This window comes from Typopeltis vanoorti, chromosome 23 (genome assembly GCF_054136105.1).
Source record: "Typopeltis vanoorti isolate ZY-2024b chromosome 23, IOZ_Tvanoo_1.0, whole genome shotgun sequence".
NCBI lineage: Eukaryota > Metazoa > Arthropoda > Arachnida > Uropygi > Thelyphonidae > Typopeltis > Typopeltis vanoorti.
Window position 1 is genome coordinate 4,722,312 of NC_143571.1, and position 25,609 is coordinate 4,747,920.

The following is a 25,609-nucleotide window of genomic DNA, read 5'->3' on the forward strand; positions in this document are numbered from 1 at the left end:
CTCCATTGATTAGCAGTGACAGCAAGTATTCAGCTTGTCGTCCCCCCCCCCTCCTTGCATTTTGTAGATGAAATTATGGTTCAGACTTGTCTTTACTAAGTGAATTTAGTAAAGAAGACAGTCTGTAAATATTAACTCAGTAAATGTGACTCTGTAAATCGGAACTTAGTAAAGACAGTAGGCTAGTTTTATATGTACACTCATGCTTACGACTCCGGCCAGCGTTCAGGGTACCGCATAGTATCCTTGATACTGCTGTAGTCTACGACAATGTCTCCGACTTCACAGTCGGCACGATCTCAGTCTTATATACGTGATTTGAGGAACAATTCTCCTTAGGTTTCTGAACTTTCTACTCCACAAACTTCTGGCAAACATTCCCAAAAGTATTTCATTCCCTTTCCACAATATTTTGTGTGTTCCTTCTTGATCATTGCTTTTTTTTTTCTAATATCGCATTTCATGCATGGAACAATTCGTATTACATTTCCGCATTCTTCGCCTCCTCACACTCTCATTTTTACACTACAGAAAAAAAAAATTCCGCGTTCCAACTAATTTTTTTTTTACTTTGTCGGTGCTGGGTTGATGACAATCTTCTCCCCACCCCCGTGCAACAAATTTTGGATTTATCCATTGAGAATTTTTGTTGTTTTCCTTGTATTCGGTCCTCTTTGGGCCTATCAATAAGACATAGAAAAGGGTGGGGGAGAATGCTTCAACATTTGTGGCCTTAATACCAACAGAAACAACGTACATCATAAGTGTGCAACCTTGAAAATTCAACCTGTTATTTCTATCGGAATCACAACTGACGACCTCTGCAACTACTATCCACTTCGACTATTCGAACGACGCCTTACATGATTCCTTCCATCAAAAGTGCGGTGCATGTGCTTTTAACAGATATGCTATGCTATGTCAGAGAGTGCCAAACCTAAAATCCACTTCTTTTTTGACCTTCTCTTGCCCAAACTTTGGATAGCACACTTTGTAGTATTCATTTACTGTCTTTACCGCTCTCCAAATTCTGATAACCTCACTGATTCATTTTATTATTTATTTGTAAAGCTAGATAAATTCAAAATGCCAACACAGGAAGGACGTCTTCCTCATGTACACAGTTTACGCTGTCTTTCCTTCTCCATTTTCACTGATTAAGCTCTAAGGCGTCTTCAACTTTTCAGACAGTGCGGGCTGCATTAAAAATTTCAATGAATCCCGCAGACCACTAAGCTATACTGTGGTATTTAGAATTGTAAGATGCTTTCCAGATTCACAAGGAACGCTGTGCATTTGATACTTTACAAAAAATCCTATAAAAATAAACAAAATCAGCTTTAAGAGCATAGGTAGGAGTCGGGTTTTCATGATAAGTAAATACAATTGATACTTGAAAAAAAGATAATTTAATGAAGAGAACATTCATTTTTTACAATTTCAACGAGCAATTTCACAATGTTTTTCCTTGACCAGCTTGTCGATGTTGGCATCAGTGTTGGAAGTCACTATGCGCAGAGTATTCTGGAGATGTTGATCCGTAATCTGAGTTCTTGTTTTGGACTTCACATGCTTCATTCTGGAGAAGAACTGCTCACATAAGTATCTGCTTCCTAACAAAGCGCACATCTTCAATGATCGGTGAAGATTAGCGAACGCATTCCCTAATCGGTGAAGATTAGGGAATGCGTCCTCAGAAATGCAGTCTTTGTAAAATGTAAGCGAGGGCACATTGAATAATTTTTCTCTCAAACAAGAGTCGTTTTGGAGTTCAAGCAGCTCCATTTGTACTGAACCTGACATTTCGGCAGCATTGACACTGAATGGCATTGAAAATAAATCTAAAAAAGACTGTTGGTTACGAAAATCACTAAATCTCTCTTCGAACTCACTTCGCAACACGGCTAATTTTGTAGCGTATTCATCAAGAGACGAACAGTTGGACTCAGCGAGAAGCTGAAAATGAGTAAGTCTTTTTTTGCGAGTTGTGCCTCCCAAAGTTTGAGCTTGGCCACAAAAGCTACGATGTGATCAAACAGAGTGTCCACCAGTTAATCTTTGGATTGTAGCCGAGTATTTAGGTCATTCATATGCAACGAGATGTCGGTCACAAAGGCAAAGTCTGTTATCCACTTCGGATCGTTAAATTCCACAATCGGATTTCCCTTGGTTTGCATGAACTGCTGTATTTCGCTCCTTAAGTCACCTAAGACTCTTTTAAGAACCTTCCCTCTGCTCAATCAACGCACATCGCTATAATAAACCATATCGCCGTGATCCGCTTCGAAAGCTTGGGTCAAAAACTCTTGGAATTGACGATGATTCAATTCGCTTTCCCTAATAATGTTGACGACAGTCACAATAACTTTCATGACATTCTCAAATCGAATAGTTTTCGCGCACAAATTCTCCTGGTGGATTAAACAGTGGTAATGGACGAAATCTTTTCCTTCTAGTTCCGGTTCTTTCCGTAGCAGCCCAACAAACCCTTCGTTCTTTCCCACCACCATCAGTTACTACACCCTCGAAGTGGGTTAAGCTGAGGTCGAAACGCTAAATCTGTGAGACGTTGAGGTGGGGAATGATGCAGAAAACGTTGGGAAATACTGGTCTATACCTACTGAGCCCCGGAGGCTCATCAGATGGGAAGTGTTTAGGGTTCTTCCCCCATGAAACTTTTGGTTTTTCCTGCTGAAATATTACCAAGCTAGCTGGTAAATACCAACTAGCAGACCAAACGTTTTCGCTTCATAATATAAACAGCCCGGTCTACAAACTCACTTACATGCACTCCCCAAATGTAAAGGATTGTGAAAGTCAATGAAATAAAAAATAAGATTGTTGAGGAAATGAGTCAGATTACTTTGCATTTATTTTATAAACGTGTTGAGAAACTCAGTACTATACATAATGATTAAAAAGCTAAAAATAGAGAAAGAGATAAGACGCAGAACACAGTAGGATAATGATATATTTAATGAATTATGCATTTCTTCTAATATGAGTTACGGTATCCAAAAGTATGCTTAGCGGAACTTGAGCAAAAACAAGTCAACAGATAGACTCGATTAAAAATACATGGCTAAAAAATAAATATAAAATAAAATAATAAAGGCTTGTCAGAATTTCAAAAGTGAACGTGTCATTCATTACTGTTATAAAGGTTATTTGATAGCAGTTCTTTACATGTGTTTTAATAAGAATTACAAATGAACAGCATGATTCATAAAAAAAAAGTTTAGGTATGTTTTTAGATTAATGGTTATGAAACGCATGAAAAAGTGCTAATAGCTGGTGCGTCACGAACACTGACAAGAACAGAGGAATCTGCTATCATATTACAACAGCTTAGCAAGGAACATTCCGTAATTATCATCCATATATCCCGTGCTCTAAATGAGCCTTGTTGAAAGTTCAATTATTATGTCACCCTTAGTGAAGTCGGGCATTAAACATCTCTGATTTCATTTTCAAGAACTTAATTTGTGTAAGTTTAATCGACCAAGAAAATCCTTGAGATGAGGCAACCAACGTTTGGTTATAACTATAATTTGTTCTTTATTTATATAATTTAACTACTGAGCAAAAAAAAAAAATTAATCTAAGTCCGTTGTTAAAACAGTTATTTTACTTATGTAACAGGTTCTGGTATATTTAAATATTCTCGCACTTCCTTCTGCCCTTGGCTAAAATTGAGTTGCCGACATCCGCAAACAGAAGTCATGCGATGCATGAATCCGTAGTAGCAGCATGTTTCCAGATGGCAACTATTCCATAGCAGTTTACATAGAACGTTTCTGTCAGTTTTCTATCATCCATACTGCTGATGTTTATTTTTCTTCTGGGTTTAAAAATAGTAAAAATAAGTTTTTCACTGATGGAATTGTGTTTTGTCTTCCGCGAATCTCTCCCCCGTAGCTAATAATAGTGATAAAAATGAGCAGTCATTTATTTAGAATTATAATCCTCTCTCTTGATCATTTCGTTATTTTACTCTTCTAGGCTTTGACTGTAGCAGTCGTATTTTTTAAAAGATCATTAAAATAAATACATCGATAACTGACGAGCTTTCATTATGCAATGACGACATATATTGGCACACACGAGAGGGCTTATTGAGTATAGCTTTTCATTCTACACACTGTGCTTGTCCAGTTTCTGGCTAGTGAGGAACGACATTATGCATAAGCACACTAGTATCTGCAAAGATGTATGTTTTGCACTTTTTGGCACTATATCATTTTTCTTCACTGCCGACTGTTCTTCTTCCAAGTTTCTCTTTCCTTTTGGCACAGACGTGCTCGCAAAAAAAAAAAAAAAAAAAAAGTCTCACAGGAGGTAAAGAAGAGGAAAGTGGAAAGATAAAAAAAAAAAAAAAAAAGAGCCTTGTGTCTGCACGTGAAGCTGTTTCTATGTGAGGAAGATGTGTACATCACTCATAGCGCGTAGCAACTTTCACGTTCCAAGTGGGGTTCCATATGCTTCTTAATAAGACCTTGTGCAGCATGAGCAAGATGTATCACATTTCGTGTCACTTTGCACGCCATACAATTTCATAAGGAAGAATGGGTGTCACAACGTGGGTGTTGTGCCCTGAGAGTTATTTACGATTCAGCGCGGAAAAAAACGAATGAGGGCGGGAAAAGACTAAATCATAAATTAGAGTTATTAGTATAGAGGAAACTTGGCATAGGTACAGCAGTTATTCATGTGAGAGAGACAGAGAGAGTTTAATAAACAACGTATAGCCTTTATAAATATGCTATAAGTGGGAAGAGAAAAAAAAGAATTGTAGGTATGGCAAATTAACAGAAGGTTACGGTAATCATTTAAAAAATTCACTTAGGATTTTTCATTTTCCAAAAGGAAGCACGTGACATTCTTTTGGCCCTAACGTTTTTATTTTTTGAAAATCACCAGTTTCCATCCTTTTCCGTCTCTGAGGTTGTGTGCATTTTCAATAGACAAGAAGCGATCTTGCTAATCTGAACGAATGTTTTTATATATGCTCTCACGTGGGTACTGCTGTCGATTTTGTTGAATTGCAAGTTGAAATTTGGCAGATGAGTCTCCTCTTTTAGCTAAAGAGGAGACTCATCTGCAGGAGTTTTTAACAGAATTAAGAGAAAATCAATGAGATGTCAATGTGAGCTTTCTTAGTAGCATATTCAAATAATCTGGAAATAAGGAAGGAAAAAAATGAAGAAAACTCGCTTCCTTTTATATTTTTAATACTGAGATACTTAGTGTACTTTTTACTGGTTGTTCAAACAATAAGAACAAACTTATATTATATGAGACAAGATGGAACATTTTCGATGGCAAATCGTATGTAGAAAATTAGAATGCTCTTACTTATTATCTGCCATCCTCTTAGAAGGTCACCTATGACGTCATATGGCAAGTCCAGCGATCCAGCTATCGTGAAAAACTTTTGTGGAACTCCTATAAGTATCATGATAGAAGTATCGCGATAATTACATCAAATATAAATCCTTTTAGTGGCAACTTGAATTTTTGAAACAAGGAAAATAAAGCTTCAATTTCCAGATCTGGCATATTGAAGCTTTTTTTGTTTGTTTTTGTACTCGGCATCCTCTGAGTAGTAAGTTAAGTAACTAAAAACTGTCGTCTGCTGTTTTTAGCCAGAAACTCCTGCACAAAATGGGGGGGGGGGGGGGGAACCGATGGGTGAATGCATTATTTTTGGATCTTACACAAGAACTGGCCTCGTGCAAAATGACGGATGGTCGACATTCTTATGGACAAATTACTTGATCAGCATCACATTTTCATCTCCCCACGCCTCCAAACGTTTAGTACGATTAATAAACGTTACTCTACTTTGAACTTGGAACAACCGTCCGTTATATGAGGTCTACTAATTATTTCTTCCCTGAAAAGATGTTTTAACTCTTAAGGTTTCTCCCCCCCCATTTCCAGTTTAAAGTATACTTAGATGCGCACTTGCTGTTCTTCGAATTTGCCAATTTTTAATACACTAAAAATATCAAAGAATACAAAACACGATTCAGTTTTACAAGGCATTACTTATCCACACGCAGTTATAACCTTGAAATGAATAGCGAATGATACAAAAGATTTTACTTTATCTAAATCTAGCGAGAATATTTTGTATACAGATGACATCATGCTGTGTGCAGAATCAAGAGAAGAAGTGGCAGCTAAACTAGAAAGTTGGAGGAAATTACTGGAAGAGAGACAGAGAGGTATGAGACTGGACAGAGTATATGTGTTGCAAAGTGGATGCCAGCCAGGTGACAGATCTGGAGCTGGAAGGAAATGTCATCAGGAAGCTCAGTGACTTTAGATACTTAGGTTCAACAATGAAAGAGGATGGTGAGGCTGAGAAGGAAGTGGGATGCAGGATACAAGCAGGATGGAGGAACTGGAGAGAGATGGCTGGAGTGCTATGTGATAAGAGGGTGCCAATCAATCTAAAAGGCAAAATCTACAGGACAGTAGTGAGACCATCTATGACGTATGCTATGGAAACTGTGGCCCTGAGGAAAAATAACATCAGCAGGATGGAGGTAGCGGAGATGAAAATGCTTAGGTGGATGTGCGGTGTGACCAGAAAGGATCGTCTGAGAAATGGTTGTAAAGGGAACGGTGAAAGTTACGAACTTAGGAGCAAAGATACAGGAGGCAAGGTTGAGATGGTTTGGTCATGTGATGAGGAGGGAGGAAGAGTATGTGGGAAGAAAGGTCATGCAGATGGATGTGCAGGAGGAGGAAGCGCAGACGCCAAAGAAGAGATGGAGGGCGGTTGTAGAGGAGGACTTGAGGATGAAGAACTTGGATGTGGTTACAGACCAAGACAGAAAGTTGTGGAGGAAACTCAACACAAACAACGACCCTACTTAAGTGGGAAAAGCTGCAGAAGAAGATATTTAACATAATCTGGAAACTCTGCTCCATTTCCTTGTTTCATCTCTAGAGACCAAACATCGAACTTTCTCAAGCCACTACAGGCCTCCAGTAAGCGAGACTGTAATCACACATTATGCCATTTCATGCTCGTGGCAGGATTCGAACCCGCAGCCTGTTGGTTGAGAAGCAGGCATACGCTATCCACTCGGCTACTTCGGCAAAAAATTGTATTAAAATGTTAAGTATGCCAAGTAAACTGCATAACGTTCTTTAGAAGAACATCATTGTTATTTCTTTCTTTTGTTCTTCCTCCTTCTATCGTTAGTTTTTCTTGAGGAACGCAATGACTGTGTGTGAGAGAGAGAGAGAGAGCTTTTTTTTCGAAAATCTCAACAGAAAGGAACTTTGTAGTCTTCTGTAAACAATCCGCAGTTCTTAAGCTAAGAAATCTCCGTGAAATCGCTTGTATTAGTTTAAGAACGTTGGTGTGCTAATGATAATATAAACTGATAACTTCTCTGATGAAAGGAATTCTGTCACTAAATCACAATCATCTCTTTAAAATTCCTAGCCTTCAACTGCACCACTTCATCAGATCTGCAAAAAGGGTTGTGGAGAAGGAATCGAGTACTGTAGGATATTTTCTCGATAGTATTCAGGAATACATAAACGCAAATGAAAGCAGTATATATAATATTAGTCGCTGCAATAACATCACAATAGTACTCAACATAAATATGATATACAATTCCCAAGATATGTAATGCAATACAATATACTGTGCGTTTGTGTGCGTGTGTCTAACTAACTAAAAATGGGCGTAGTACAATTTGAAGAAGAAAGAAAAATGCTGCTGTATTTTTGCAAATGAATTGTCGGTACATTTCTGAAGATATCCAGAAAATTCACCACAGACAATTTATCGAAAGGCAATTCATTGAACCAACAATCGAAAAACAGAAAAACAGTTAATCGAACAACCGTTAATTGTGAAAAAAAAAAAAACTTGGACAGAAGCACTTTTACAACATCAATTGAATTTCATAAAATCGACATCTCATTATAGCCTATGACAACCATTTCAAAGGGGAATAAATAATGAGATACTTCAGATCCCAGTCTCCAACACTCCAAGAAAATGTTTAGGAGTTCTCTTCTTCTTATGACCAGGGCACTCGGAGGACTCCCTCCTTTCTCTCGGTATGCAAGTTGTCTTCCTTCTTCCTTCCTACATTCTCTATAATACAACTTACATACCCTAAACATTTTCTTGGAGTGTTGGAGACTGGGATCTGAAGTATCTCATTATTTATTCCCCTTTGAAATGGTTGTCATAGGCTATAATGAGATGTCGATTTTATGAAATTCAATTGATGTTGTAAAAGTGCTTCTGTGAAACAGAACGTAAGCATCATGAATCAAAGTTTTTATGGTACCCTGTTTTGGATGGGTTTTGATCGTGATGAGACGTAAGGCACCTGGGTCATCTTCATAAAATAATGGTTACATGTCTTGTAGAGAATATAGTTATAGAAAATCTAGTTATCTTATTGTAAACAGAGGAATGAAAGCGGCTACTATTGTCTCAAGTCTACTATGAGAAGGTCTGGAAAGAGAAAACAATTATTGGATTCCATTTGAAGAAAACTGGATCCTATGATGGATAGGGTTTGGCTGAAAGGCTACTTACCGTACAGCCATCTTGTAGCACAATTGAACTGCTACTTTACTACCTAATGGCTCGCCCAATAGTTAGCTTTCTTTCTTCAGATTTCATCATTAATGCCGCTGCAATTCTTAGCAGTGCGCTTCTGCTCACACTGGAATGGACTGTACTATGGATTACAGTAGTGCGGTCCATCCCTCTTTTTCATTTAAAAACACCGCAGGGCTTAAATATTCCAATCTATAAGGTGCCTCGATCACTGATCTCTTTGGCATATTTCAAATGTAGGGTGGACAACTCTGTCAGCCTGAATGCTACCGTAACACAGTCTGGATTATTTCATGCAAGAATGATCACACTGATCCCCCCCCCCTTTGATAATATTCAGATCTTCAGAGAGTTTAAAGTACGAGTACAATTCTTGGGCTGGCTTACACCTCTTGCCTTTCCTTGCATGAACACACTCATCTATATCTCCTCATCTTACATTAAACTGGCTTTCGTCTTTTGTTCAAGACCATACCCTTCTTGATGTGAAATTCTTAATACTATATATCCCCAAATATTCTTGCTCAGTCTTAGAATACTGTTCTCATATTTAGGATGGTATAACAATAACCTGCCTAAAATGCTTTATACAATCCAGATGAAGAATATCTTAACTGATGATCGCCATCTTTAGTCAAGAGAAGAATGCAGAATTGGATAGATGAAAATGGGATACTGTATGGGGGACAACATGGTTTTGTGAAAGGTAGATCATGCCTGAATAACTTGCTCACGTTTTATAACACAGTGACGGCTGAACTGGATAAGGGTAATAGGTTTACAGTGATTCTATTAGACCTTGCCAAGGCCTTTGACAGGATACCACATGGAACTCTAATCAGTAAACTGGAGCAGATGGGAGATATAGGGTTGGTGAGATGGATAGGAGGGTGGTTGATGGAGAGATACCAGAGAGGGGTTTATTCAGGAGTGGAGTCCAAAAGACGGCTTGTGATTAGTGGTGTGCCGCAGGGTTCTGTTCTTGGACCACTACTTTTCAATTTGTTCATTAACGATATAGGAAAGGATCTGAGAGGAAGTGTTCACTTGTTTGCTGATGATGCAAAGTTGGGTAGAGCAACTGTGAGTGCACAGGATGTCAAAATTTTGCAGAATGATTTGGATAGTTTGGAGGACTGGGCTAGGGAAAATCGATGTCAATTTAACGAGGCTAAGTGTAAGGTTATGCATTTTTGAGTGAAAATATTAGCAGCAGTATATCGATTGGTGGAACCGTACTCCAGGAGATTGATGAGGCCAAGGATTTGGGAGTGTTGGTGGATATGGAGTTGAAGTTTAGGAGGAACATTGCAAAAGTGGCTAAATCAGCTCATCAAATCACTTATTTGCTGAAAAATACTTTAACAAGCAGAGACAAACAAGTTATTGTTCCACTATATCGAACCTTGATAAGACCCCATCTAGACTACTGTGCCCAGATATGGGCACCAGGGTTTCTTCTTGATGCGGAGGAGGTGGAGAGGATCCAGAGACGAGTGACCAAGATGATAGCAGGTCTGTGGAATGAACCTTATGAGAACAGGTTGAAGATTTGTGGGTTGCAAAAATTGGTTGATAGGCGGAAAAGGGGTGATATGATTGAGACATTGAAATTACTGAAGGGTTTCTATAGGATTAATCCAGAAGATATTTTTGAAAATAGGACTGGTGGTGGGAGGACTAGGGGCCATACATGGAAGCTGGCCAAGAATGTGGTTAGCAGGGGTGTTAGAGCTAGGTTTTTTATTTGGAGAGTGGTGAATGAGTGGAATAAGCTGCCAGAGTCTATTGTGGGTGCTACGACCGTGAATGAGTTCAAGGCGAGGTATGATAGATACTGTGTGAATGTCGAATAGTTGTTCTTGACATGATGTTAGGGCCTCCCTCGATGAGTCTGTCGACTCCTTGGAGTTGCCCGAAATAATAATAATAATCTTTCACAAACTCACTTTAGTCACCTTTTCAAAGATATTCTGTTTCCGACTTATGCATATTCATGAATAATGTTTGCTGAACTGGCTGCCACCATTTTTCCACTTTCTCTTTAGTATGTAAACAGAGGCGCAACATCCGCTTACTGTCCAGTTTACAACCTACCGAACTAACTTCTCGTCTTATTTCATTCTGTCTACCCTGTTTTTTTAACACGCTTCTTCCCACTACTTTCTCCAAGGAATACAACCTCTAGTTAGTAGACACTCTATTTCTGCCTTATGAATCTTCTGTAGTTATTTTCATGGACAATGTCAACATATCAAAACCACACTGCCAAAATATTGGCCAGTAACAGTGTGTTTAAAACGTTGCTTTTCTCCGTGCATGTATCGAGTATACCGAGAATGGCGTGGTAAAGAAAAAAAACATCGAGTTTGCATCGAGCATGTGGTTAACACGTTCATTGCCAAGCTGAAAATTGGAATTTCGTGTGGTGGCCAAATTTTTTAAATTTTTTTTATTTAGTTAGCGACGTCCACGCGATAACGCGTGTTCGGCCGTTTGGTGAGCACTCGCATCGCATGATTGGCAATGAACGTTCATTGCCAAGCTGAAAATTGGAATTTCGTGTGGTAGCCAATTTTTTTTTATTTTTTTATTTAGTTAGCGACGGCTACGCGATAACGCGTGATCGGCCACCAGGTGAGAATTCGCAACACGCGATATCGCGTGATTGGCAATGAACGTGTTAAATAAACAGTTGATGGATGAAACAGGCAGACGAAGAATCGAGAGGATCGCGAAATTCAAATTTAAGTGCCTCCGTAGGGCAATTGGAAAGAACGACAGTACAATGCGATTTTTGATTGGAAGAGGCCTGAGTTGGATTCTCGTCATGACGAGAGGAATTTTTAAGTGGTTTTTTTCTGTTGAAGGCGAGTTAGCCGATCTCATACGGAGGTGGCAGGGTTTTTTCTCCCGGAAACTCGGTTTTTTTCGTCAAATCGGCCATGCGAACACACGTAATTTACAGACAAAAAGTACTGTTGGTGGTGATGAGGGGCAGTAGGTGGTAGTTGTGTGTAGTGGGAGAATTAAGTAGGGGAGACGGTGAGATGTTTGTAGCGGAGTGGAGTCGAGTGCCCTCCCGCGATGAGTCCTTGGAGGTGTCACGTAATAATAATACATGTTGCGGTTGGCCCAATGACTGCACAGTTAATTATAAACTGTGAGGAAGTGAATTGGAGTACTTGAATAGAAACAAGCAGCTCTTGCTAAGGTGTATAAGGAAAAATACGTATGAGCATGTTTCTTTCTTCTTCAGCAATGGACATTACTGACTGGAAAATGTCATATGGAGCGATGAATCTTATTTATGTTGTGTCATGTGATCCGAAAAAGAATAGTATAAAGCAAACAACATGAAGTGGTGGACCCTTCTTGCTTGGTCAGAATAATGCAAGGCATTAGCAGTGCAGAGGAAATCTGGAGCGTTTTTTAAGCATCAAACATTTCTTTGGTATAAAGGTGTTGATATTAGTATAGCAAGGACTGGATGGCGCGACCTACATGAATACAGTTGCTCATCAAGTATGTTCATTCCTTTTGAAAACATAATTACAGGTGATGGACACTTCTATAGGGATAATGTTCTATGTCACAAGACGCGTTTCGTCCAATCCAAGTGTAGTTACATGGCATTAACTTTAATGGATTGCACCCACCCACCCACCTCTCAGTCATCAGATTCTAATCCCGCTGAGGATCTTTGTTGTGTGACTGAACATTTGGGAACTGTCAGAATTCATCATATTGTTCTATGGTAGGATATCTGTATAACTGGAATCTCGTGGAGTTGATTCCGCGTGCCGTAGCTGTTTTGAAGGTTCACTGTGGTCTAACATACTATTAAATGTATCCACAGAATAATTTATGTATAAATATAAATATATTGAAAGCTTTTAATATTAACAACATTAATTCAAAAAATGACACAGAAAACAACGCAAAATAACAGCTTAAGTATGGCAATAATAATAATAATTTACAAGACAAAAATTACTCATTACACTGTGGCCAGTTTGAGTTACTTCCCAATCGACCTTCAAATCAATACTCAATAAGACACAGTCAGGGAATCTTATGTACAATATTCAAGTATTGAATATTGTACACTTGAACATTTTGGTCATGCTTATTCCAGCGGGACAGGATGTAGTCACACAGCACAGATAATTGTGAAATGATTCTCGGAGCGTGAGGGCTATTTTACTACGATTTTATTGTCCTTAGACGGTTGATCAAAACCCAGTTGAGTATTCTAATTGAACTATTGGCAACGAAGGTCAGGCTAAAGAACAGAATATTCCGAAACGTGCGGTGTTCATCTAGACCAGAGCTTTCCAAACTTATGGTACCTGCGCATCCCTATTAACATTTAAGTAACAACAGTGTATTCCCTCTCAGGAAAAGACATTTGGTGGAAGTTATAATATTTAATTGAAACATGAATAATTATAAAAGTATTTATTTAAGATTTGCATTATAAGAAATGAACAATAAATAATAAAAGCAAACATTTTTTTCTGATTATTAACTGCATTTAGTTATACGAATTCGATAAATATACAGTACCAACAAAATTATGTAATTCAAATTTTCAGTAATAAAAATTTTTTAATGAGACGAATGAAATTTGGAGGAGAATTCGGACTGCCTATTTGAATTTAACCTTCTAATAGTTTGAATGCGATTATCCGTTCAACCAGATGCGATCATCAGGGTCGCATCTAGTTGAACGGACCATTCTGTTTATGTTCTTTACAAAATATAAAGATACATTTTGTTTAAAACCTCCTTTAGATGTTTTAGTTGTTGAAAAATTAACTATAGAATAGTCCTTCATAATTGCGACAATATAACCACAAAAAAATACACGTAAAAAAGAGTGGCTCGTACTCCTTAAAGACCGTTCGTGTACCTCTTGTGGTGCCACACTTTGGAAAAACATTGATCTAACTGAAAAACCCTAATAAGATTAACTGGCATATGCATATACACTGCTTGGAAAGAAGTCATAATTGCAGCAATCGTACGTGACATGCTTTCCGCAAGCGTATGGTAGAGACCCATGGGAATTTTGGACCATTCTTCCTGTAGGCATGTAGTGAGGTCCTTTCCTGGACTGATTTAGGGCGGAGGTCCCTTGACTTATGACATTGTCTTGCTGAAAGAGAAAGTCAGTTCCGTAGAAACGTCACAAATAGCAAGCATTGCGCTATTCAGATACCTTCGAAGTTCAATGTTCGTGGTACCACAAACAGGTTCGCGGCTAAACCAGGAAAAACAGGGACATTACACCGCTACCTCCAAATTTCAGAGCTGAGGTTACGCACTTTGCACTACTGAAAACCACGACGCTGCATGTTGTTCGGGTAATGTGGGACTTGCATATTGCGGTCCTATCAGGGAATGTGAGCCTCGGTTCTGAATGTTTTTATGCAGATTCGCGTTCCAGTCGATACCCAGAACTCTGCATCCAACGTGTTGGCCGAAGAATGGCGGTTATTGCATATTATTCTTCGTAGCACCTTACGGTCACGTTCGGACGACCCACCACACTTTGTAGTGTGGTGGGTCGTCCACTGCGATTCTGTCTCAGTATGGTTTCACTGATTGCTGATCTGGGATGGCCCAAATTGTCAACAATTTGCGGAACAGATAGGCTTGCAATATGGCATCCTATCACAACGCGCCTCTTTTCAAGATCCATCAGTTCCCTTTTCGCAGCCATTTCATCCATACACAATTGCAATGACTTGGGAGCATCATATTCCTTCATTTCATACTGGGTACAAACACGTGACTCGCGTTACATGGCACGATGCACTTTGCTCATGGGGGCGTGTCTATTAAATTCTTTCCAAGCAATACAAAAAAAAACCTTTGTCCATTGCATTTGTATTTAATGCATTTAAATGCGTGTAATAATTACTACATTTTAAATGCGAATTTTAATTGTGCTGTAAACAGAACTTTATTACACTGATCTGTAAATAGAGAGAGAATAGTTTCTAACTTTTAGATGATGGGATATTTTATTCATTCTGATATATTAATGATGCACATTTATTTTCAGTTTCACCCGACTTTTACCAACAAAATGGAGTCAGACGAATATGAAGAGGATGGAGTTGATTTGGATTCCATTGACGACGAAGCCACCTTAATTGAGATGGTAAGCTGTGTTTTTCTTTTGACCGCCTCTTTATTGTTTATTTATTCATCTTCCGTTTCGTGTTAGGCTCAACGCCCTGTCATCTAACGTGGTATCTTAAACCTAATTACTGCTGATTATTTCTATCTGCACTCTGCCATGTCTAAAAATTGCACGAGTCCTTATAGAAGGCCGGCTTGTCTCTTTTGCGAGACGAAAGATCCGAGTTTCAGGGAGAAACCTTGCCACCTCCATATCAAGCGAACTAATAACTTTCGCTTGTCAAGTCCTGATAAAGCTTCTTCGCGTCCTAAAAGGGTTTCGAAACCAGGGCCTTCCAATTAAATATACTAAATTAAATTAAATATTAAACAAAATGAAATAATAATGATAATATACAAATGAATTAAAATATGTTAGATTTCAGTTTTGAACAACTTAGGAAATGAAATTCCCTGTTTGTATGTTATTTCGATTACCATGTAATATTCACATAAAATGTTGTAAATCTATCCTCAATATTTTCAACATTTATTGTGCATGTTCTATACAGAGAAACAGTAGAGCGAAAGTACGGAACTTCGATATCCCTTCAGTACACGCGCTACGTGATATGCCGTTCGACTGCGTGCACATTAATAGAAGAGCACGTGTAGAGTCTACACCATTACATTTAGCTGTAGCAATGGTATTGACGTTGGAAGAAAAGTTTATTTTTGAGCATTATTTTCGTTCATACAGAGTTGGGAGAGCAAACGTACGACATGTTTGTGAGCAGTTTGTTCATCGTTTCCGTAAGCGTGCCCCAAGCAAGTGTCAATATTGCTTAATCGAGCGGTTCCGACGTACCGGGAGTATTCTGCCGCAATGAAAAGGGAATTCGGGGAGACAACGTGCTGTTTACCCAAATGAGAATCACGAGCGTGTGCTGGGGCAAGTGTTAACAGTCTCCGAAACGCAGTTACATCGAACAGCGGTAAAACTTAGGATACCGGGTTTTACCGCTTTTGTACATCTTTCAGGTGGGTCAATGTTTAACAGCAATGGATTACGCTGCACATCGACAATACTGTGTACCCATGTCAGCCAATGTCCATGGAGATCTATCCTTCCACTAACATGTCTGGTTTTGGGAAGAAGCGCATTTCCATCTAAGCAGGCATGTAAACAGACGAACATACAGGTTTCTTGGTTTCTCGAAGCCTGAATTTGTCCAAGGTCACTGCATGGTGTGCAGTTTCCGGCCATAGCATAATTGGACCCTACTTCATTGAAGAGGGTTCGACATCATTTTCCCATTCAAACTTCTTGATTAGGAAGAAAAAGATCTGATGACAAAAGGGAAATATTAAGCCATTTGTGCTTCGCAGATGACATAATTATCTTTGTCAAGTTTAATGAACTATCTGTGAACTTCGAATTGCTTATAAAACGTCTTTAAAGATAAACTTACAGAAGATCCAAGTTATGTTAAATAGTTATGTGCAACCAGAAATAATAAAAATGAAAGATGTAGTGAGTTGAACAAATGAATCACTACTTACTTAGGACAATATATTAGTGGATCAAATTACAATTGAAGAAATCAACAAATGAACAATGCTTGGTTGGAAATTGCAGTCGGTATTCAAAAATCAGTTACAACTATACCTAAAGAGGAACTCTTTTACCAGTGCATTCTCCCTGTATTGATATATAGCTGTGAAACATGGACGTTAAAATACAAAGGAAACTCAATCTAATCACAACACAATTTAGTATGGATGATGTATGCTCAGTATCACAAGAATGGATTAAAAATGAATATTTGAATAAGAAATCAAATAAAGTCTTTGACATCAGAGAGTGAAATATGTGAAGCGGGAATGGGCTGGGTATATTGCTTGAAAACAGGATCTACGATGGACAAAAGAAGAATTGGATTGGCTGCTCCACAGTAGATCAGAACACCGACCGATTGGTGAAATAATCAATTTCTAGGAGCGATATGAGGAAGAAAATTCATTGACAGCGAGCCTTGGAGTCATCTTGGAAAGATCTTCATCCAACAGTGGAACGATATTAGTTGTTGATGATCACACTACGACGAAGGGGGGTCTGGAAAGTTCTGATAACACCAAGAACAAAAATGATAGTAAAGCAGCTGATATAACCACAGCAAAGAAAAATAATAAAAATTATTACAAATACAAATTTAATATCGTTTTTGTTCTAGGTGTTTATCAGAGCTTTACAGACTTCCCTCGTATACACAGCACAGCTGCAAACTAAATGTGAGCTCAAAGGGAAACTCGAAAATCCTTATTTACATATTAAGCAAGTTGAACAGTTCAATATTGTGAATATGGAATCGATCTTTACAATATACACCAACAGGCTATGGATTCAATCCCTTCATAGGCCTAGAGGAATTCATTCATTGTTCAATGTGAGACCACCAGCAATTTAGCAGCAGTCCAAGACTAAATGAGGAAGATGCACAAGGCAAGCATTCTAGAAGTGGACAATTTCACAGTCAATATGCTTAGATCAATTAAATTTTACAACGATAGTGTGCAGACATTTTTCACACTGTATCAGCATATTGTTGACCATTAGTAATGCTTGATATTTGGAGGAGTTTTTACCAAGCTGAGTTTAAAATCTTACACATATAAATGCTTCACTATATGAATCATTTCATTGCAATGGTGATAAAGCAGTATCGTCTATTTGTACTCAGAATATTAGCTTTATCATTTTATACAGTAATGATATAAACAGCTTAGTTTATAGCTTGCACAAAATGCACACATTGCTGTACATTCTGCGCATTAAGATACGGTTACGTCGTTAGTGCATCGTTGTATATTAGCGTTGTTAGAACTTTATATTAGTATTTTTATGCATGCATTAACTAAGCATTTTAATCTATAGAGCTTGCTAGCTATTGTCCCGAGTTTGCTTCACAAATGATTTATGTAGTGATTGCGATTCCACTTCATTATCCAGAGGTAAATCTCAAGTTCTGGTATTATTCCACCACGAGTGATGGTGGTGGTTTTACTGATGTATATGGTCTATATGTTGGCGCAAGAAGGCTGTATTATTAGAAACTTATTATCAACTAGTTAAGTCAGAGGATCCTAAATGGCTAAAGACAACAACAAAGTGTCAGAAGTATAGTTAACATTCATTTTATCCACATCTTGCGAAACTAGTGTAGCAGTTTTCACACAGATATGGATATGTGAATATATCAGGTTTCTTTATATTTCTATTTTAGGATCAGTATTTCCTTTAATTTCAGTAGGCGTGGTGCATATTTTAATACCACAACACTATCTTTTAGGACTGGATATCATACGGAACTTTTATTTAATACGTCTGAGATACAGAACTGCTGAGTTATTTTTCCAAGAAAGTTCTGTTACCATACTTGGAAGCAATAGTCCTGCTGACAATTGTCTGTTTAAATCGATCCAATAGTACTTTGGTTTTATGTTCATTTTTAATTTTATTCTCATATTTGAAGTTATTCACCGTATCACTTATATATGTATAATTAATATTTTCTTTCTTTTTACATTCATGCATAGCTGGATGAGACAGAAGATTTTGATGAGAGAAAAAAAATCAGAGACCGACTGCGACAAATACAGTTTGAAAATAAAAGTAAGTACAATCACAGCCCTTTTGTTCTACCATTGAAAATTCCTTCGGATATTCTGCAATCGATATTTTCATGATTTTACACACTTTCCATATATCTTCTGAAATGTATTTAATACATATTATTGTTACAGAGTTGTACAGTGGGTGTCCTCCCGCGATGAGTCTTCGGAATCCTTGGAGGTGTCACGAATAATAATAATATTATTATTATTAAGAAAGCCCTCCATGGAGTCAGGGACTCATCGAGGGAGGCCACATACTACACGCGCCAGTTTTCATACTTATTCTTAAATTCATTCACACTCCTTGCACATACAACATTCATTCCAGCCCATTCCCCTCACGCAGCACCCTATGTGAGAAAAATCTAGTCACCCTTCTTAGCCGAATTCATTCTCAGCTTCAAAGGATGCCCTCCTGTCCTTTCCCCACCCTTCATAAATTGAAAAATTCCATCAACTGAAATCCTCCGTGACCCGTTCAGAACTTCGTAAATTTCAATCACATCACCTCTTTTTCTACTATTTGCCAGTGCCTGCAGCCTACAAATTCTCAATCTGTTTTCGTAATCAGTATTCCACAATCCTGATATTATTTTTAACACTCTCCTATGCACTCTCTCCACTGTATCAGAATCACAACAGAGACCAGACCTGCGCACAGTAGTCCAAGTGAGGGCTTATCAATGCCTTGTAAAGAGGCAAAATGACTTCCTTATCTCTACATGTCGCGGTTCGTTTCAGCATTGCCATTATTCTTTGAGTTGTGTTTACAACTTTTGCAATATGATCCTTGAACTTCAACTTCCCATGTAAAACTCCAAGAATCCTAGCCTCATCGGTTTCTTCAAGCATAATCCCACCAATATAATATGATATTGGACATCTAATCACACCAAAGTTGCATACCTTTTTACATTTATTAACTTTGAAATGACAGCCACGTTCACATGCCCACAATTCTAGCCTATTCAAATCAATCTGTAAGTACTGCATATCAGTAGCACTCCTAATTACTCTACCTATCGTTGCATCACCAGCAAATAGCTGTATGTCACATGTCAAACTCTTCCCAATGTTACATGTCCAATATCATATTATATTGGTGGAATTAAGCTTGAAGAAACCGATGAGGCCAGGGATCCTGGCTACCTTGAATCTTGCAGATTCACATCCCCCATATACCATTATAAATTTCAAATTATAATGGTATATGGGGTAAATGGTAAATTTTAAACTGAAAATTATAAACCGGAGGCCAGAAGAGACAAGAGACAATACGGAAAGCTAAGTCTGAGTATGAAAAGAAACTGGTTCTGTAAGCTAAAGACTACTACAGATAATTCTATCGTTGTGCTACAAGTAAAAGAAAGAATATGAAAGAATAACTCTACTGGATGCAGATGGTATGAAGGGTGATATATGCAGAAGATTCTTCAACTAATGAGTGACAATTTTGCTAAACCCTATCAACCTGATATATGCAGCATTGAGCTCAGTGCTACCGCCTCAGTGGATGAAGAAACTCAAGTGCATGAGAAGGAGGCACTAGAACTGTTGAACAAACTAAATAAGAATTGTGCAATGGTGACTGATGGGATGTCATCATAGTTGCTAAAAGAGTGTTCAGCTGAAGTGGCTATTACTTTGACCAGTCTTCAGTCTCGAAACAGGGAATATTCCACAGATGTGGAAAAAATGTATGGTAATTCCATTGCACATGGGTGGTGCAAAAACTGATGCATCTCACTATCGACTTATCAGTATCTCTGGAGTGGTAAAGATTTTGGAAAAGTTGGTTAGGGGGTTACATACAGAAAAGGGTTGAGAGAGAAACTATACTTTTCAATGAGCAGCATATGTTTACTAAGGGAAGGTCATGTTTGAGAAGCTTGCTCATATTCTATAATAATCTCACTTGAGTTGGACAACAGGAATGGATACATCATTATACCTTTAGGTTTTGGAAGGATTTGACTATTTTCTGATGATGCAAATAAAGGTAGGATAATCAGAACTGTGGCCGATATGCAGTATACCTGCAGAATAATTTGAATAGATTGGAATTGTGAGCATGTGAAAATGGCTATCAGATCAATGCTAGGAAATGTAAAATCATGTACTGAGATTCAATGTATTATTATTACATGACTCCCTCATTGGGGGAGGGCATTACTCACAACTCTGTCTCCACCACTCACAATCCGCCAACTACAACGAACCGCAACAACCATCATCTACCGCTCACCACTAATATTTTCACAGACAATCACAAACATTCATACCAACGGCAAGATTCGAACCCGCAGCCTTTCGGCTGGAGAGCGGATATGGTAAAAACTCGGCCAACCAGGCTGGCTGGCTTAGATTAGAAGAAACTAATTCATTAGTTTCTTGGATTAGAATAAAGTAATCAGGCTAGGCGTCTTAGAGTTTTTAGTAGATAGTACGTTGAAGTTCAAGGGCCATATAGAAAAGATTGCAAATATAACTCGGGAAATAATTGCAATGCTGAAACGAACCTTGACATGCAAAGGAAGTCACTGTGCCTCTTTACAAGGCCTTGATAAGACCTCACTTGGACCATTGCGCACAAGTCTGGTCTCCTGGTTTCCGTGGTAATTCTGATACAACGAAGAGAGTACAAAGGAGGGTGTTAACATGATATTAGTGTTATGGAATACTGATTATGAAGACAGATTGAGAATTTGTAGACTGCAGACATTGGGAAGCAGGAAAAAGTGGGGTGATATGATTGACACAAACTTCTGAAAGGATCATGCAGGATTTCAGTAGATGGATTTTTTTTTTTTTTTCATTTTATGGAGGGGAAAAAGACACGAAGTCATCCTTGGAAGTTGAGAAGGTGATGATGATGGGTAGATTTTTCTCAGAGTGGTGCGTGACTGGAATGGATTGCCATTGGATGTGGTGTGTACCAGTTCTTCCAGTGAATTTAAGAACAGGTATGACAGCTGGTGCGGATAGTATGTAGTTTCCCACGCTGAGTTCTTGCCTCCCTGGAGGTCTCTCTATACATATATTAATAACAATTTTGTGATGTTAGCAAACAAAATCTAGCTAGAAATCTCTAGAGATGAAAATTTTAAAAATCAGATTTTAAAATTCTGACCTTTGATCATTGTAGTAGAATTTTTTTAATATTATTTTAATAAAGTGAATTACATTTATAAAAATAATAAATTTCAGAAGACTAAACTAGAAAATAAATTGAGCATGCATATATTGGCTAACAGCAGATGACTTAGTTACAGGGATAGAATGTGACGGGCTTAGTGTTTTCAGGGAAGATAGGATGGGAAGGGGTACTGCAGATGAACTGCAGTCCTAAATAATAGGAGATAGGCGGGAGTGGGGACTATTGTTGCAGCCTAGTGTTGAGATCAAAGCCAATAAAGACAAAATATAGTGGGTTGCTGCTATAGGTCAGGCGGTTCCAGGGATGATCTGGAAGACGTGCATCTGCAAATTAATACGAGTGAAGGTTTAGTGATTATTGTGGAGGACTACAACTATGGAGATATATATTGGAAGAAAGAGGGATCACATTGTAGGAAGGAAACTGAATTTATTTATATACCTACTGAGAGATAATTACTTGATGCAGCATGTGATGGAGGTGACTCGAAGGGCAATAGTATTGGATCTGGTCATAGGATAAGAAGAGCTATACATAACTAAGGTGGCCACATTACCTCTGATTAGGGAACCTGACCATACAGTCTTGACTTGGTAGATTATAAAAAATGAGGAATATTCTGTCAAGAAGGGGTATGTGGAATTACAAAGCAGTTCATTATGACAACCTTAGGCGGAAGCTCGAGCTATGCCATGACATGACATAAAATTCAGGTAGGAGCTATATGGATGAGTAATATCATTAAGTGTGAGCTACAGAAGAAAATGCTGTGAAGTATATATAAGCAGAAAGGTGATCAGCAAACTGATGAACAGTACAAGGCTGAGGCAAGAAGAGTGACCAGTTTGGTAAGGTAGGCAAAACCAGATTATGAGAAGAAATTAGCTGAGCAGCCCAAGGGAAATCCCAATTAGTTCTTTCACTGTGTGTCAAGTAAGAGGAAGAATGACTATAGAAGATTAACCTTAATGAGTGATGATGGTCACGATGTGACAGAAGCAGAGAAATTAGTTGAGTTACTGAGTGACAACTTTGCAAGGGTATATATATCACACAAGGTGAGGTTAATGTTATGACATATGTAATAGACTTATGTGGAAACAGAGGCGAATGAACTGGAGGTTCTTAGGATATTGCAGAATCTCAATTTAAATACAGCTGTGGGATTAGATGGGATATCAGCTCACGTTTTATGAGGGCATGTGAAAGGGAACAGGCAATACCTCTGAGCAGGCTCTTTAATTTGTCTCATCTCTGGCAGAGTTCCAAGGGAGTGGAAAGAGGACAAAATAATTCCATTACATAAGGGAAGTTTTAAGACTTCAGTAGTAAGTTATGATCACGGTGTATGCGAGTGGTGATGAAAGTACCGGAAAAATTGGTCAAAAAGAGAATTCAAGAATGGGTGGATAAAAATATGCTACTCTACGAGGGGCAGTATGGCTTTGTGAAGGGTCGGTCATGCTTTAGTAATTTACTAACTTTTTATAATAGAGTAACAGCTGAACTGGATAAAGGAAATAGCTACACGATGATTCTGCTGGATTTTGCAAAAGGCATTTGACCGAATACTACATGGAACTCTGTTACAAAATTAGAACAAATGGTGATGGATATGACACTGGTTATGTGAATAAGAGGGTACCTACTTGACAGATATCAAAAAGTGGTATACGAATGAGCAGAATTCAGGCAAAAGCTGGTGACTATTGGTGTGCCGCAAGGTTCAGTTCTAAGATCACCACTGTTTAATTTTTACCTAACTGGTATAGGAAATAACCTGAAAGGAAATATTCAGTTGTTTGCTGATGATGCAAAATTAGGTAGAGTAATAGTGAATCAAGGTGATGTGAAGAGATTGCAGGACGATTTAAATAGACTGCCAACATGGGGAAAAGATAATGGGTGTCAGTTTAATGTGGAGAAATGTAAAGTTATGCATTTTGGGATAAATAGATTACAAGCTTTGATGAAATTGTACTCCACATTGATGAAATTGTATTCCAGGAAATTGAAGTTACGTGGATTTAGGGATGGTGGTAGGCAGACAGTTGAAGTTTAGAGGACATACTGCTTAAGGATACGGCTGATAAGATTACCTTCAGGGCTGTCGAAAGCACTGCCCGCGGTGCAATTTTGTGCGGCTCGTTTGTGGGTTTTGATTTTCACGAACGAAAAAATAAAATAACAATTTGAATAGAATGCGTATTAGATATTTTAATTCTATCACTAATCGATAATCTCGATCTTGGTTATTTTATTTGGTGTTTTCACATCACTATATACCCACGTGTTTTTCAAGTATTAGATGTGTCAAAGAAGCATTCTTACACTGTTTTGTTCCAAGGCGCATGCTGCGGGCGCTCACGGGGAACGTGAGCGCGCGATTAGTGTTCAACTATCGAGGTTATGTTGCTGCTGTTCACCAAATTACTAGTACGCATTGTGATGCGGCCCTCGGATAAATCTTTTTTTTTTTTTTTTTTAAAGCAACCGTCTGATTATCTAAGGATGGACAGCCCTGGATTACTTAGCTATTGAAGAATTCACTAACAAGTAGAGATAAGGAAGTTATTTCTCTTTAGAAGGCTTTGATACGTCTACATCTGGATTATTATGCTCAGGTCTGGTTTCCTGGTGTTCTTGGGGATGAGGAAGTGGTGAATAGGATTTAGAGGAGAGCAACCAAGTGGTCTGTCGAACGTTCCCTGTGATGAGGATAGGTTGAGGGTGTATGGACTGCAGAAGTTGGTGAATAGGTGAAAAAGAGGGGATATAATAGAAATATTTAAGTTACTTAAAGGGTTTTATAGGATTGATGCAGGGGAAATGTTTCAGCTAGAGGGAACAGAACAAGATGTTATCTCCTTTAGCTGATTAAAAGTGTGGTTATAGGAGCGTGGGGACTATATTTTTCACTTGGAGAGTTGTGAATGAATGCAGTGCTTTTTCTGTTAATGGGTTCAAGGAGAGGTATGACAGCTTGTGTGGATAAATTGGATCTCCCTTGATGAGTCTTCGGACTCCATGGAGGTTCCCGTACTATAATAATAATAATATCATGAAACTAACATGAGAAATTACGAATTTTCTCTGGGTGTGTCTATGTGCACGTGCGTTAACCATGCAATTATGGAATTATATAGATTTTTGTTAATTTCTAGCTAAAAGGGCAGAAATGCTAAAAAGGGTGGAGATGGAAAGAGAAAACGCAATTAAGAAGCGTCTTCAACAGGCAGAAGAACAAAAGAAACGGACGTTAATGATGTACGATCAGATGGCTAAGTCAGCTCCAGCTGGAGGCGCAAAAGTCCTAAGCGTCAACAAAACCTCTGGTGGTAAGTACATGATATTAAGTTCACGATATTCTTAGAATGGTAGATTGCTTTTAATGAGAGTTTCTGCGATTAGATATCCACATTACGTCTAATCGCAAGTGTCTAAAAGTGAACAAAGTATCCATTACTTACTGTCAATATGGATAAAATTAACCACCGGTGAATGAATAGACAATTGTTTTAAGAAATTTCTTTCGGAGTAATGTATATATAAAATTAAATTTTTTTTGTTCATCTTATACTAAAGGGAGGAAAAAAGACAAGGAAGAAAACGAAAAAACCATATCTTTCTTATTATAAGAATCATTGAAGTATGTAATAATGTATTTGAATTACGTCTTACTTGTTCAGAGATGCAGCACTAAAATGAGAAGGTTTAATGAACCCACACTGGCTATTTAGTTCTAACTACGTTTCAGATCAATAAAAATCCTTTTCATGGAAACTTCTTTTAAGTTTCATGAAACTCGACTTGGTTCACCAAGTTCAAATCCCACGTTGGTAGGATGTTTGTAAATGATTTTTATCGTTAGGTGTAGTATGCAGCAGTTTATTATGCTATAATATAACATGGTATAATAGTTTAGAACCATTTGTATGATATGGAAAGAAAGTGAACAACCTGACGAGTGTTTTTGCATGAGACTAGTAAGTCAGTCGTTGATTATGAAATGAGAACTGCTTATTATATCACGTTTA

General features: G+C 38.1%; 1 protein-coding gene across 1 annotated transcript in view; it reads left to right on the plus strand.

Annotated features, from left to right (window-relative positions):
* LOC150093586 (uncharacterized) overlaps positions 1 to 25,609 on the plus strand; it is a 185,720-nt gene that overhangs the window by 97,387 nt on the left and 62,724 nt on the right. Inside the window, exons 4-6 of the mRNA XM_090413103.1 lie at positions 14,682 to 14,780; positions 18,338 to 18,413; positions 24,737 to 24,910. Coding sequence (XP_090269229.1) covers positions 14,682 to 14,780; positions 18,338 to 18,413; positions 24,737 to 24,910 — 349 coding nt within the window. The remainder of the gene's footprint in view (positions 1 to 14,681; positions 14,781 to 18,337; positions 18,414 to 24,736; positions 24,911 to 25,609) is intronic.